Source organism: Garra rufa, chromosome 7 (assembly GCF_049309525.1).
Source record: "Garra rufa chromosome 7, GarRuf1.0, whole genome shotgun sequence".
Classification (NCBI taxonomy): Eukaryota; Metazoa; Chordata; class Actinopteri; order Cypriniformes; family Cyprinidae; genus Garra; species Garra rufa.
In genome coordinates this window covers 34317942-34333577 of record NC_133367.1, presented here as the reverse complement: position 1 = coordinate 34333577, position 15636 = coordinate 34317942, and the positions used below count along the sequence as shown (strand labels likewise).

Sequence of the window (15636 nt, the reverse complement as noted above, 5' to 3'; positions counted from 1 at the left end):
TTTGGAGACTATTTTGGGGGTGCTGGGGGCGGATTCCGACTGCATTCAGTTGCATTTCGAATTCAGCATTCAAATGCATGCCAGGGAGAAGGGGAAAGCTTTCCTCACTCGCTCCACTTTTTTTCAAAACATTAGTGTCCACGGCCCTGACACCAGTGATGCGCGGATCAGTGGATAAACAACCCGACCCCGACCGACGTTTTCAACTAACCCGCCCGCAACTTGGACCGCCGAATAAAAAAAATAAAAATAAAATATTGTACCCGACCCGCCTCCTGACCCGTCTGTTTAATATTAGAGTGATTATGCGGAGATGCGGTCTGAAATATCCTGACATCTGAAATCTATTGGTGTAACTTACAAGCTACTTTAAAATAAAATAATGTGTCCTGTTGTAAAGTCGTTGCCGTATTGTTGTGTATGAAGTTCAGATGTTATTATTTTAAGAAATGTATGTATATATATATATATATATATATATATATATATATATATATATATATATATATATATATATATATATATATATATGTTTTAGGATTCTCCTTATTTTTGTTTTAGACATCCACCAATTACGGTGAATACAAATAATTCCGCGCTGGTGGAAACAAAACTTTCGCTTCTACTTTTGAGACCGGTGTTCGGACGTTTTTCTAAAAAAAAAAAAAAAAACTCAAAATGTATTGTCATAAAAACAGAAGCTGAACATAATTCAAAACTGTAAAGTATTTGCTGAATAAAGAAAACATGAAGGATGCCGCTTAATATTTGGCTTTTACATGAACTTTAAAGCTTATCCCTCATTCCATTTGTTTTCTTTGTTTTGTAATCTTTATATTATTTTCGTGAAATGTATTTTTGCTCAACATGCATTTCTCGTGGCCACGAGTTTAATGAATAAACAAACATGCCTGACATTAGTAACCCAGAATTATTTGAGATATTTTATTTTGAGTTAAGAAATTATTATATTGTTATAGAAATTAATACAATATTAAATAATTATACAGGCGATGCTGTATATGCTAATGCTGTCTGTGCGCAATGTAGACAGCTTTCACAAGTGTTTACATGTATTACATGTAGGCCTACTTCAAATTAAATAGCCCTGCAAGAAACATTTCATGCATCCCACAATCTTGTCCATTGACTGACCTTCTTTTTTTCCGTAATATTTGTATTATTCGTTTATATTCGTTATTTTTTCCTTCATTTTGATCTCGTTACATAACATTCTGAACGTAAATGATACTGTAAAGGTTCTATGACTGGGGTTTTTACTGGAATGCAGTTTAAAGGTTAAATTTAACATATATTGTATTTTATTTAGTCTAATTAATAGACAAATAATTGAAGAGTGAATCATTCACGTAGTTTCATTTGGAAATAATTTATCGTTACACAGTAAAATAGGCCTAAATTCCTTCTATTAACTAATAGTCTTTTTTTCGTATTTGTCTTAATATTATTATCATTATCATTATTATTACTATTACTAATATTATTTTTATTAGCCTGTTATTTTTGTATATATTTTTATTTTCGTGCGTTTCCACCCCTTAATTTGGCTCTCTTTAACGTTCATGTAAATGATTCTGTAAATGATTGACATATGCTATATGACTGATTTTTACTGGAATGTAGTTTAAAGGTTGAATTGAACATATTTTATTTTGTTTCGTCTAAATAATAGACTATACTATATAAATACTAAACTGTTTTATTGAGAAATGAATCATTCACGTAGTTTCATTTGTAAATGAAAACATGCTCATTTATCGTCACACATGGGGATAAATACAATCAAAAAGTCAAAACGTTATTGGCATAATTGTCAGGCGTTAAAAATAAATAGCCCTAACCAGGTATTGAAATAATAATAACCTATAATAATAATAAATAATAAGTGATTTAGAGCTATCTACTTTTTTCTTTATTGTGAATCGCTTAACCTAAATAACTTTATATATGCTATTTGGCATATATTTAGCAAATATTTTGAACGACAATTATGCCAATAAAGTTTTGACTTTATGATTGTATTAATGCCCGTGTGTGACCATACGATTTACAAATGGAACGTGAATGATTCACTCGACAATGAAACACTATAGGTTATAATTAGACTAAAAATGAATATATATATATATATATATATATATATATATATATATATTTAAAATCCCAGCCATATAGCATAATCAAAGCTTTAATGGCATGTCAGCATTTCATTTAGATTCGGAATGTTAAGAGATCGAAATTAAGGGGGACATAATGAATATAAACGAATAATAAATTTATTACAGAAAAAAAGAGGATCAATTAATGGATAAGACTTTAGGATGCATAAAATGTTTCTTGCAGGGCTATTTAATTTGAAGTACTTATATGTAATATTTATTCTTGATAAACTTTTGAATGCTGTCTACATCGCGCACAGACATTCGCATATACAGCATTGCCTATTGTTAATATATAACTTAATATTGCATTAATTTCTATAACAATTAATCTAATCATTTCTTAACTCAAAATAAAAAATATTAATAAACCTATCTCTGATAATCCTGGGTTATGGTCACGCAGGTTTGTTTATGCATTAAACATAAGGATGTCGTTACCTCGACAATACCTGGACAAAATGATCTTGTGGCCACGACCTAATATGACGTTCTCAGGAATTAATATCTCGTGACAATGACAAAAAGTAATATGACGTTCCCACGAATTCATATGTGTGGCCACGACAAACATAAGTGAACCGAAGGTGTCCCCTCCAGGTTACCGTACCTTTTAGTTTGCAGCAATGTTTTCAGCCTGCTCCAGTCCAGTGCGTTACATGACTGCCCCCTACTGATCATGTCTTTCCTATGTCATTGTATTTTCCGTGTTCCCTTGGAATACACCGGCGTCACGCGAGACCACTTTACTTCCCGCGCGCATTTTAAATGGCCAGATCTGTACCAAATGTTGATCAGTTTTCCTCGTTCAGAGCACTGACAGAGGCGGTTGCACAGTCCAGCCCTTTGTCATCAGGGAGCCCCGTCAGTCTTTCTGCTGATGACTACCGAGAAGCAGAGAGAGAAGTATTGAGACGAGCCCAGCAGGACAGCTTTGCTGAGGAGTTCAGCCTCTTGAGTACCGGTAAGCCAGTAGCTGCCACCAGTAGGCTGATCTCCCTAGCACCAGAGTATGACAAGACTGTGAGACTCATCCGGGTCGGAGGAAGGCTCCGCCGCAGTGACCAGCTAGAGCCCGATTCTATTCACCCAGTGGTCCTGGACCATCGGCATAAAGTGACCCAGCTCATTATCCAGGACATGGACAAGAGCCTTCGCCATCCAGGATCAGAGCGCCTTTTTGCAGAGCTGCGGCGAAAATATTGGATTCTGCATGGTCGTGAAGCTGTTAAGCGCCACCAGCACTCCTGTCCGGACTGCCAGAGATGGAGAGCTTCTCCAATAGTGCCCAAGATGGCAGACCTCCCACAGTCCAGACTACGGCTGCTGAAGCCCCCGTTCTTCTCTACAGGCATGGACTGTTTCGGGCCTTTCACGGTGAAGGTTGGCCGTCGCCATGAGAAGAGATGGGGCATACTATTTAAATGCCTGACAACGCGCGCTGTGCACGTGGATGTTCTTTCCAGTATGGACTCAGATTCCTTTCTGATGGCCCTCCGCCGTTTCATTGCACGAAGAGGTAAGCCAGCGGAGCTCCGGTCCGACCAGGGCACTAATTTTAAGGGAGGTGAAAGAGAACTCCAGGAGGCTTTCAGGTCATTACACCCGACACTCCAGGATCATCTGGCTAAACACCAGATTAGGTTTCAGTTTAACCCCCCAAGCGCACCACACTTTGGAGGAGTCTGGGAAAGGGAAGTGAGGTCTGTTAAAGCTGCACTGTATGCCACCATCCAATCACAGACTGTCCCCGAAGAGGTCCTGCGGACAGTACTTATTGAAGTGGAGGGGATTTTAAACTCCAAACCACTGGGTTACGTGTCAACAGACGTGGCTGATGCTGACCCAGTGACCCCCAACTTGCTCCTCATGGGGCGGCTCGACCCCTCTTTACCACAGGCTGTGTATGCTGAGTCTGAGCTTCTGAGTCGCCGCCGCTGGAGACATACTCAGGTGCTGGCTGACCAGTTTTGGTCCCACTTTATACGACACTACCTCCCGACTCTTCAATCTCGCTCCAAGTGGCACAAGGACCCTGCACAGCTGCAAACTGGAACCATAGTGATGGTAGTGGACCCACAGCTGCCAAGAGCCCAGTGGCCTTTAGGTCATGTCACTGAGGTTATTCCAGGAACTGATGGGAGAGTCAGGACTGCAGTAGTCAAAGTCAAGGACAAAATCTACACGAGGCCCGTTGCTCGCCTTGTAGCTCTGCCTGCCATACCAGACACTGATACGGTCAGTCCTTCTTAGAGTGGCAAATATAGTGTAACAAATTTGGGGGCGGCTGTGACGAAGGACGACCTTTTTTAGGCAGATAAAACTGGCTGCTTGAGAATCAGCCAATCAGGAGCGTCACTGCGCTATGCGGTTCGCGGGAGCAGACAGTTTCAGTTTCGGAAACGTTTGGAAGATAGCGCTGGCGTCGAAAGACTGTGCGGTTTATATTTATATTTATTTTTATATAGATAATCTAAGATAGTGTTGCTGTACTTAGTAACGAGTTCCAAGTATTGTGTGCGTGCAACTACCAGTAAGTATACTGAGATTTGCTGTTGTTTTTACTTCACAATAATGTCGTGACATGTTGCTGCTCGTTGTTGTATAATGGCGGAGCTTCGCACTGCTCGTGTGTTTCATTGAGAACGCTGTTAATTAATGGAGACGTTGCTCTGCAAGCCTTATGTGTCTCAGTTGAAATAATGTTTGTTGTTATTGCAATATGTGTAATGTTGTTTATTTAAGGAGTAATTCTGCAGCTCATTATTATATGTTCAGCTGAATTTAGTATGTTGTATGTATATTGTTGCAGTTAATGTGCAGCAAATTAATCTTTGAACAGGGATGTACTACTGCATTTCTAAGTTTGTATTTGCTTAGTAATAAGCATTTATTATAACACTGCATTTCAGTCATACATAACAAAACTATAATTTAATTTCTTAATTGTGTTTGTTTTATTATATACCTGCTAGGCCTGTAATAAGTGTCTACATTTACTGATTTATGCCTGTATCTCTGTTTCAGAACCATACACATTTAAACCTTTTATTTTAATAAAACACCTCAACGGAACATCTTGTCTGCATTCTAATCGATGCCCCTTGGTGGTCACAACCTTTTAAAGACCAGTCAAATTATACAGTCCTTTCCCATCACCAAAAACAGCAGTATACTTTAATTTTAACTCTTAAACAATAAGAATATATGTTTACCATATCGCCTAATCTTCATTTTCATCATTAATGTTTTGTTTGAATATCAGATATTCGATATAAAGATTGATTACATACAGGAACTTTTTTAAGAAAAGCACGCAGCACACGTCGTGCTTGTCGTCACATAATCTGACCAATGAGAATAAAGTGTGTCGTCATTAAGGCTTTCGCAGCCGGTTTTAAGCAGCTGCAGCGCCTGACCTCTGCGGCTGCTCTCGTTTTGATCTCACGGTATTTTGATGGCACACGTGATCGAAAGGCGGCTGCAGCGCCGATCAAAGTCGGACAAATGATCTTACCAGAATGCATTGTTTTGTAAGGCGGCAGCCGATTTCTTTCGGCGCCGCATGAAGTCGAACGCACCTTTCAGGATCTGGGCTGAAGCAGTAGGACATCCGGGGATTTCTCGCCTACTCTTTTGTGAATACTGAGGTTTCGGACGTACTTCTTTCTTCACGTACTCTTTTTTTCCTACTATATAGTAGTTAAGTAGGCATATTCGGACGCACTTTAAGTAGACGTACACCCGAATCTCGCGAGAATTAGTGCATTCGCCTACTAATTCTCGCCTACTCTTTTATAAATACTTAGGATTCGGACATACTTATTTGCTCGCCTACTGCTTTTCCCTACTAAATAGTAGAGAAGTAGGCGATTTCGGACGCAGCCATCAGGCAAAGACCAAAAGGACTTTGGTTCAGGTGCGCAAATACTCTTTGGGTGCGTTCCAATCGACAGGGTCCCTACGCAGTGTTCACTCCTCCCTACTCCCTCAGCACGGTATATCCGTTGAAGTGGACTTCGTTGACAATAATCGCTCATTTGGAATGCCCTGGAACGTCATCAAAGCAAATGTCACGGTCACGCAGATTATGATTTAACACACAGCCTATATTTAACTATCCTGTGATAACATTAAATAAAACAAGACAGAGCTTCACCTCGCCAGTTTTACTTTCATTCATAAAATACAATATGCAAATGTAACATGAATCGCCATAACCATTCATAAACACTCTAATTTGTATAATAATAACATTTATTGCAACCGCTTCATTTCAGAGCCTTAAAAAAATTATGTAAAATATCACCCAAATGTGTGGCTTTTATTTATTTTATGCAAGAATTCCATTGTGTATTGGCAGTTTTTCAAAATAAAGATTTTGTAAGTTCTTATTTTTTTGTACCGAAAATGAACCGAACCGAGCTCTCCAAGACACTGTACCGAACCGAATACAATTTTAGCGTACCGTTACACCCCTAGTTGTTAGTAATTATGCAGGAAGTAGCCAAATAAGTAGTACTATGTTAACACTGAACTTAATACTTTTTAATGCTTAATACCTTTGTCCTAAATTTTCTATTACTTACTGCTTAGTTAATATTGCTTCCATATTAGTTAACAGTATTAAGTTCAGTGTTCATGTAGTACAGCCCATTACTTCCTAGATAGTAGGCTACTTGTTAACAACAGAACATTACTCTATAATATATTTTTGTTACAGAGACCATTTCATAAATTGTCTTATTTAGTAATAACTACAGGAGATTTCTGAGGACATTACAGTTGGAAGTGAACAGTACAATTAATAGCTTTACATATACAGAGAGTGAAAAATGTGACTGATGAAACCTGATAAAATAGATAAAATTACATAAAACTTACAAATTACATAAAAATTACAATATTCATGATGTTCAACATTTTCTGATCCTGTTTTAGGTCTGTTCTGCTCAGAGCCAAAAACCTGTTTTTGTTATAATCATAGGAGGAAATCTATGGAAGGCATTTTTTAATAAATCAATTTAATTCTAAAAATGAAAATGAAAACCAGATTAATAATTTCAATATAAAAAGCTATATGCAAAATATGTGCCAAAATTGAAAACGAAATGAAATGATTTAATTTAAATTTTCAGTTTCACTGTAACAATGCATTTTCCCTGACAAATTGAAAAATAAAATGCAGTTGGTGATTTGACATTTAATTTTCACTGCAGTCTCGAGTCAAAGCTGCCAGTCTTAAAGGTAAAAAGAAAATGCAAATCCAGTTTTTACAAAGCTTTTTATTAATGCTCATACAATAATAGTGACACAATTCAAATCAAAATGTAAAGTTTATTTTTCGTTTTATTGCCTCTTTTATTTCATAGTTTTCATTTTCCAAGTCAACTTGTATGCAAAAACTATGTTAATCTAGGGGTGACACAGAGCGACGAACGGAGGCACCCACAGGGACACCCACAGCACAAAGCCATGTAAATGAGTTCTCTCATTTACATGGCTTTGTGCTGTGGGTGTCCCTAGCGTGCCGCTCCCTTTTGCTGCACTGCTTGGCACATGCGTAGAAGTAATGGACAGATAGGAGAGAAATCAGTCATTATTAAGAGCTATTAAGTCACTAATATGAGAGCGTTTCTCATTATTTTGACTTACAGAATCATATTTTTTACCTAACTGTGGTGGGAATGCCTCTGTATGTCGCTTGAACAATAAGCCCCGCCCCCTGATTAACATAGGATTTGCAAACGAGTTGACTATGAAAAAGAAAATAAAAAAGAAAAATGAAAACTGAAATAAAAAAGAAAATAAAACGAAAAATAAACTTTACGTTTTGATTTGAATTGTGCCACTATTTTTGCGTGAGCATTAATAAAAAGCTTTGTAAAAACTGGATTTGCATTTTCCTTTTCTCATTACCTTTTCATTTTAGTACTTTAGTACCTTTTCGTTTTCATACTTTTTATAATGAAATTGTTAATCTGGTTTTCATTTTCATTTTTAGAATTAAATTGATTTATTTAAAAATGGCACGAAATGTCGTCCATAGAAATCATCTTTAATTGACAATGAATCATGCACATTGACTGTTGAATTTTCATTGTTGTTGATTTAAAGGTATGGTTTCACTGGGAATCGGAGATCTGTAATTTGTAAAGCAATAGAGTAAAAAAAAAGTAAAATGAAACATTTATATACACAAATTTCAGCAAAACCATGACATTACAAACAGAAATTGGGCATTGTGCACACATTTATTTTAATATGCTGAACTTACCCTTCAGATTGATTTTGACTTCTGTCTTCAGTTTGAGCTTGACCGTTATGTAACTTAATCCAGTGCACAATGTCTTCAAAAGAACCAATAATTCCCCCAAAAGCTCCGCCAACAACAGGAGCATAGTAACCCCAGTCACGAGCTCGCTTTGATCTGTATGGTACTCTTTCTTCAGCTTCTTTTAAAGCTCTAGCCACTTCTGTCTCTAGTTTTGTAAGATATTCACGTTCTGCTTGTTGTCTTGTTTCATGTTGAATTCTTTCCTGGAGTTCTTGTTTTTCTTTATCATTTTTTTCTTCCAAGTATTTTATGAAATTCTGCTGTTGTTCTTCTAAAGCTTTCTGTTGTCTTTTATTCTCCTCTTCAAATAGTTTCTGCTGCTCCTCCAGTTTTCTCTGCAGCTCTTTTCTTACACTCTCATCTGTTTCTTTCTTGATCTCTTCTTCTCTCTTTTTGAAATCTTCTTCTCTCTTTCTCAGTTCATTCTGTTTCTCTTGTCTTTCTTTCTCATTTTCTTTCTTAATTTGTTTTATTTTGTCTTCATATTTGGCTCTTAGCTCTTCTTCTCTTCTCTTGATCTCTTCTTCTTTCTCTTTCATAATTCTCTCTTGTTCCTCTTTGATGTTCTTCTCCACCTGCTGGAACATCTCATTGGTGTAGAAGCTCCCTCCATTTTTTGCCACCATAAAGTCAATCTTCTCCAGCAGCTCAGAAAGCTGTGTCTGATCTTTACTCTCCTTGTTATTGAACACATGGTATCTCTTATCAAACTGTTGGGTGATGTTCTTTAAACTACCATCTCGTTCAATAAAATCTTCAATTTTTCTTTCTCCAAGTTCATCTCCTTTGGTGAAAAGGACCATGGTGTACATTGTGGATTTCTCTCCAAACATCTCCTGGATCATTTTCACAGCTTTTTTCTCCTCTTTAGTGAATCGTCCCAGTTGAATCACCAGCAGAAACACATGTGGTCCAGGAGCCGCCATTGAGACGCACTTCACTATCTCCTTCCTGGTCTCAACATTGTCAACTCCAGTATCAAACAGGCCTGGAGTGTCGATCACCGTTATCCGTCTTCTCTTGAACTCAGATGTTTCTTTCTGACACTCTCTAGTCACTGAGGATGGATCAAATAATGTTTTAAAACAAGTTTTTCTCAGTATGGTGTTTCCTGATGCACTCTTCCCAACACCTGTCTTTCCCAGAAGCACAATCCTTAGGTCATTGTCATCTACTCCAACTGCTTAAAAAGAAAAAAAAGGGACAGTTATTACAGTGAAATTTTTCAAATGAAGCAAAATGAATATATTCATCTGATAATAAAGGACATACACATAGGTGTGAATCGTTTTTGAGACAATGTCGAAAAAAAGCCCCAAAAAAACTAAAATCTTTTTGGATGTAAAGATCAAAATCATATTAAAATGCATCAAAGCAGTCAATACAGCACAGTCAAGAACAGCTTGCCAACGTTTACTAAATTGTGGACTAGCTTTGACTCTGGCTGCTGATTTGAAAGGCGATGCATCCCGTTTTAAGTGTCATTAATGGCCTTTTCATTTTTATCCAGTTTTTCGTGTCGTTTTTCTGTGTCATTTGAAATGTGTCCGTTTTGAATCATTTTTACCGAAGGCGAGACAATGGGAAAATCAATTTTGTGCAAAAGTTGTGCATTCATTCCTGAACTTTTTATCATCTGTTACTGGAAATTAAATTACTGGTTGATATGTCTTGATTTTAATAAAGTCTGCACACTGTTTTGGTCCATGAACTATATTAGGGTTGGGGGGTATATCGAGTTTGTACGATATATTTCTATATTCGTTACAAGTGATATGGTATGAGGTAGTACCATTGCATCAATACACAGTGATACAAGTCAAAGAAATAGTAGAAGACACAGAGTGAGCTGCTCTGGGGCAAGTGCATAATCCATTTTGTCCTAAAAATGAGACATGAGACATATATTCAAGGCTTTAAAATTATTTGTAAGATAAAGGTAGTATGTCTAGTTTAAATGCTTAGTTCAGTTGATTTTACAGACTCATGTCCTGTTGCCAGATAGGCTAGTGCACTGTTTAATGCATTTGCACAGGTATATTCTCGGACATGTTATGGGGACTGCGGCAGGGCGGTCGAACATTGGACCGTTATGTGGAGGAATTCCTCTCTCGGTGCTGTGTTTGTTTTGGGGCTGGATAGTGAGACAATATGCTGCGATCTTCCAGCCTGTAAATTCCCCTTGATCGAGCTAGTCAATCTCATTCTGTTTTTAAGAAGAAAGAAGTTAAAAGTCTGAGTAAGTCTCATCTTCCAGCCCCCTCTGAAGCACAGCACAGCGCAACGCGCCAGCCTGCCATAAGCCGAGAACCCCCACATACCGTACCAATGGCTCAAACCGCCAGCCCAGTCCTCAATCCCCAGTCATCCTCCAAAGCTCCACCGCTGTTCTCAGCCCAATGCGGCCGGCCTCCTCTCTGCGCTCTAGTCTGCTGGCCGCCGCCCAGCGCTCAAGGCGGTCGGCTTCCTCTCCGCTCTCAAGGGCGTCGACTTCCTCTCCGCGCTCAAGCCCACCGGCTTCCTCCCCATGCTCAGACATGCGGCCCGCCACCCAGCGCTCAGTACAGCAGGCTTCAAAATCCCCAGCCAAGATGGCTGCCACGCCAGAGACTGCACCCAAATTGGCCGCCACGTCAGAGTCAGTAATGTCAGTATTGTGTCCTGTTTTGTTCTGTTTTTCCTAGTGTTCTTTTCCCTGTGTTTCTAGTGCATTTGATTTGTTCCATTGTCTCCCCCTTTTGGTTTAGTGTTTTTGGTTCAGTCTTGCCCATATTTGTACTTCCCCTGTTTAGTTAATTTGGTGACCACTCCCCTGTTTCTGTGTATTTATAGTCCTTGGTCTCTCACTCCCATTGTCCGTGATTGATGTTTTAGCGTGCTTTTTGACTACTCCTGGATTTTTGTTTGTTTGTTTAGAATAAATCAGTGTTTTTGTTTGTACCCTGTCATCTAAGAGTTTTCCCTGGCTCCTAGTCTCCGCATTTGTGACATATTATGACTTTCTAGTACCCAGTTGAAGCAGTTACCAGACCTATGCTTTGGTAACCGCTCCAATTGCACCGACTTAGAGGATTTAAGAATATGCAACTGCCCACCCCCCCCCAATTGTGTCACGCTGTGCAAGTTGTGTCACTGTTACCCAAGTGCATAGCACCGACAGATCTGCATTGTCTCATACGTGAAGACACTTGTAATAACCATAAGAAAGGTAACAGCACTTTCAATGTCTCTTCAATGTGCTAACCATCCACCTACTGACTGGTGTGGTAATTATGCATTTTCATACTGTGAATTTTTAAACTATGCAGTGTAGCATTAACAGGATTAACATTAACAATATAAGACTAACATTTATAAATTCTAATAATGACAAACTATCCATCAACATATTTTTATGAATTCGTACCTGCTGTTGACTGAGTTTTCATCATAGATCTTTTCAATTCCTCTATTTCAGCTCTGTGTTTTTTCCTTTCCAGTTCTACTTGAGCCTGAAGACACATAATGGTTGTGTAACAACTTCCATTGTTCTGTATTACTATTTTCTCCACCTCCTTCAGTAGATCTGGAACCTGTGAGTTGTTCTTCAAAACAAAACATCGGCCTCCAAAGGATTCAAGACATGTCTCAGTAGCTGAAGTATTATGTAGACTACTTTTACTACTAAACAGTTTACTAAACACATTCTTCTCCTGGATTTTGAGAACCATGTGGTGGTTTTTGATTCTTGAGCTGAATATCTTCTGGATCATCTCCATTTCTGCTTTGTCTTCATCAGTCAGTTGAGCATCAGGAATAATGAGGAGGAAAGCATGAACTCCAGGATCACAGAGAGACACAGACAGATGAGTTTGCTGCATCACTTCCTCCTCTGAGAGCCGACTGAGAGCTGGAAGCTCCACCAGACTGATAAGACAACCATGAAGCACCTTGTCTTTCTTCACACACTCGTTCTCTTTCAGAGATACGTGAGGTAAAAACGTATTTTTTCCTCTTAAAAGTTTTGATACATTAGACTTCAGTTTTCCATCCCTTCCATACAACACCAAGTTCAGCCTCTGTTTTCTCTGATTAGTTCTGCTTCCTTAAACAACAACAAGCATTTTTGAGAAACATACATTTAGAAAACCAGCAGAAAAGCAGGAATGAATAACACTGTAGCAGAATAAATGTAAATAAAACTTATGACTAGGCATGGATATCACTAACTATGATCAGATTACCAAATCATACTACTTTAACAGTACATCAGGGATGTAAAATACTTAATTGAGTAATTTCACTCAATTACTGTACATAAGTACTATTTGGGGGATTTGTACTTTACCCAGGTGCAGTTTAAACTGACAACTTGCACTTGCCTTATTTACATTTCAAATGAAAAAAACTATACTTTTTACTCTTTACAATTTTGTCAATTTGAAATTTTCTTTGTTAAATTTCTGCATTTTATTTTCTGCCATCTTTTGCATATTAAATAAGGTAAATGAAACTCTAACTAGTGATGTTTGTTTTTGTGCATTTAAACAATTCAGATAATAAACTTAAAGTAGTTCACTTCCAGAGCAAAAATTTAAAGATTATGTACTCACTAGTGATGTGCGGGTTGTTTTTTTTTAATGAAATTATTTGGCCCGCCCCAGCCCGCCCTGCACCACTGTATCTATTTTTACAACCCACCCGGCCATCAGAGCTGAATGTGTGCTCGCTTGATGTGCTTGTGGCTGGGATACAGATAATCATTTTTACTTTGCTACGTACTAGGTCTTCGTATTGTAACCTTATCAAAGAATTTCATAAAATATGAAAATAGATATTCAGTATTCAATATAGGCTATAGGGAATTGCACGCAACATACATGGATTTTTTTATTTATCTTGTTTTTAATAACCCGCCCCAACCCGCCCAGCAAATAAAAGTTCTTTACCCGACCGGGTTATGAGACGACACGCGCATCACTAGTACTCACCCCCTTGTTATCCAAAATGTTCATGTCTTTTTTCTTCCGTCTTAAAGAAATTATGTTTTTTGAGGAAAACATTTCAGGAATTCTCTCCATATAATGAACTTCTATGGTGCCCCCGAGTTTGAACTTCCAAAATGCAGTTTAAATGCAGCTTCAAACGGGCTCTAAACGATCCCAGCTGAGGAAGAAGGGTCATATCTACAAAACTATTGGTTATTTTCTATTGGTTTATTGGCTTTGCTTGAAAATGAGATAGGAGTTTTTTGACATACCCTAACTGTCATGACCTGGAATACACAGAGTTCAAACAGAGCTAGACAAGATGAGCATTTGAGGCTAAAAGTATATAAATTGTATTTTTTTTTTTTTTTAGAAAATAACCAATAGTTTCGCTAGATAAGACCCTTCTTCCTCGGCTGGGATCGTTTAGAGTCCTTTGAAGCTGCATTTAAACTACATTTTGGAAGTTCAAACTCGGGGGCACCATAGAAGTCCACTATATGGAGTGAAATCGTGAAATGTTTTTCTTAAAAAACATAATTTCTGTACGACTGAAAAAAGAAAGACATGAACATCTTGGATGACAAGAGGGTGAGTACATTATCTGTACATTTTTGTTCTGGAAGTAAACTACTAATATCATATTTATAGTTTCCTTTGCATTATCATTACTATCATAGTCCAAATAATGATCTATCAGATACAGCAGAGAGCCCATCTGCATGTTATATACAATGACTTGGATATTAAATATTCAATAAATTGTAAAATTAAAAAAAATATATATATATTATAATAGAATTGCATTAATAGCATACTGTGAAGAAAACCTTTTGATTCTTTTTTCGTTGTATGGGTGTATCTGTGTTTTCCATCATCCTCTGCATCAGAATCTTCCTCTTCTGTTCTATCTGAACCCACAGATCTGCAGTCTTCATCCTCTGCTGGTCTTTGTGATGTTCCCAAATAATCATGTAGCTCACAATTAAGAAATTCTCCATTATTTTCTTTGATTATCTTTTCTAACCGTTGCAGTATTATAGAGTGCCATTCTTCTATTTCAGTATCAAACTGCAGATGTCCTCCTCCACATTCTGCAGTTAACTGTTGAATTAATTTAACATTTACAGATGCCTCTTTACCATGTGTCTCTTTATCAGTTGTGATCACTATAGCGCGTTTAATCGCCTCTTCGCTAAATTCTTTCAGGATAATTTTCACTCTGTATTTTTCCTCCTCAGTAAAGTCATTATACTGTAGTACGAGTATGAAGACATGAGGTCCTGGAACAGACAGATTCACACACTCTCTCACTGTCTGTGTGATCTGATGGAGTGACAGATGTGGCTGCAGAAGGTGAGGACTGTTGATGAGCATCACGTGTGTGCCTTGCCATCTCAATCCGACTTTCTCTACAACATCTGGAGGAGCTTCACTGTCAAATGCTGCTCGTCTTAATATGACGTTTCCCACTCGACTGTTTTCCGACACACTCTTTCCCAGCAGGACAATCCTCACTGCAAAGAGTAATATCAGACATTTAGTATTAGCAACCTATGTCTAACACACAAAACATACATTATTTTAAGTATCAGCATTTAAAAATTTAGGCATTTAAAAAGACACAAGCAAGTTAGTGTTTCTGTTATAGCATTTCACTGGTCTTATTAATTTATTATTACAATATTATTATTAAGTTATTGTAATTATTTTTGCAAAGAGATTATATATGCTGCTGTACTTTTATAAATGTCCTCAAGGAATTTATTTTTGTAATGTACACAAGATTAATTGTTGTAAAGTACATTAAAGTTTTCTAGATTTGTGTCATTTATACATGTGTCATTTTAATTTAATCATTTTTTGCACTTTTTAATATACCATATTAAAATGCTGAAAAATAACTTTATAACAAACAAATAGTGTACTGGTAATGCATTTCTGTTACTGTACTGTACCTCAAGAAGTATAAAAACTGTATTTTATATAATGTAAGGAAGTACAATTAAATTAAAACTAAAACTAAAGATAATTGAAGTTCCATTTTAACATAACTAAAATAAAATATTCTGCATTAGCTTAGAGTTGATCTTAAGCGTATCTTAAAGAGTAATTAACACACTTAAAGTTGTTCCAAACTTATACATTTATT

At 37.3% G+C, this 15636-nt stretch overlaps 1 protein-coding gene across 1 annotated transcript in view; it reads right to left on the bottom strand.

Annotated features, from left to right (window-relative positions):
• Window positions 1–9793, bottom strand: part of LOC141338132 (GTPase IMAP family member 8-like) — a 32290-nt gene extending 22497 nt beyond the window's left edge. Inside the window, exons 1-2 of the mRNA XM_073843692.1 lie at window positions 9790–9793; window positions 9069–9700 (exon numbers count right to left, since the gene is read on the bottom strand). Coding sequence (XP_073699793.1) covers window positions 9069–9700; window positions 9790–9793 — 636 coding nt within the window. The remainder of the gene's footprint in view (window positions 1–9068; window positions 9701–9789) is intronic.
• Between the last annotated feature and the right edge of the window lie 5843 nt (window positions 9794–15636).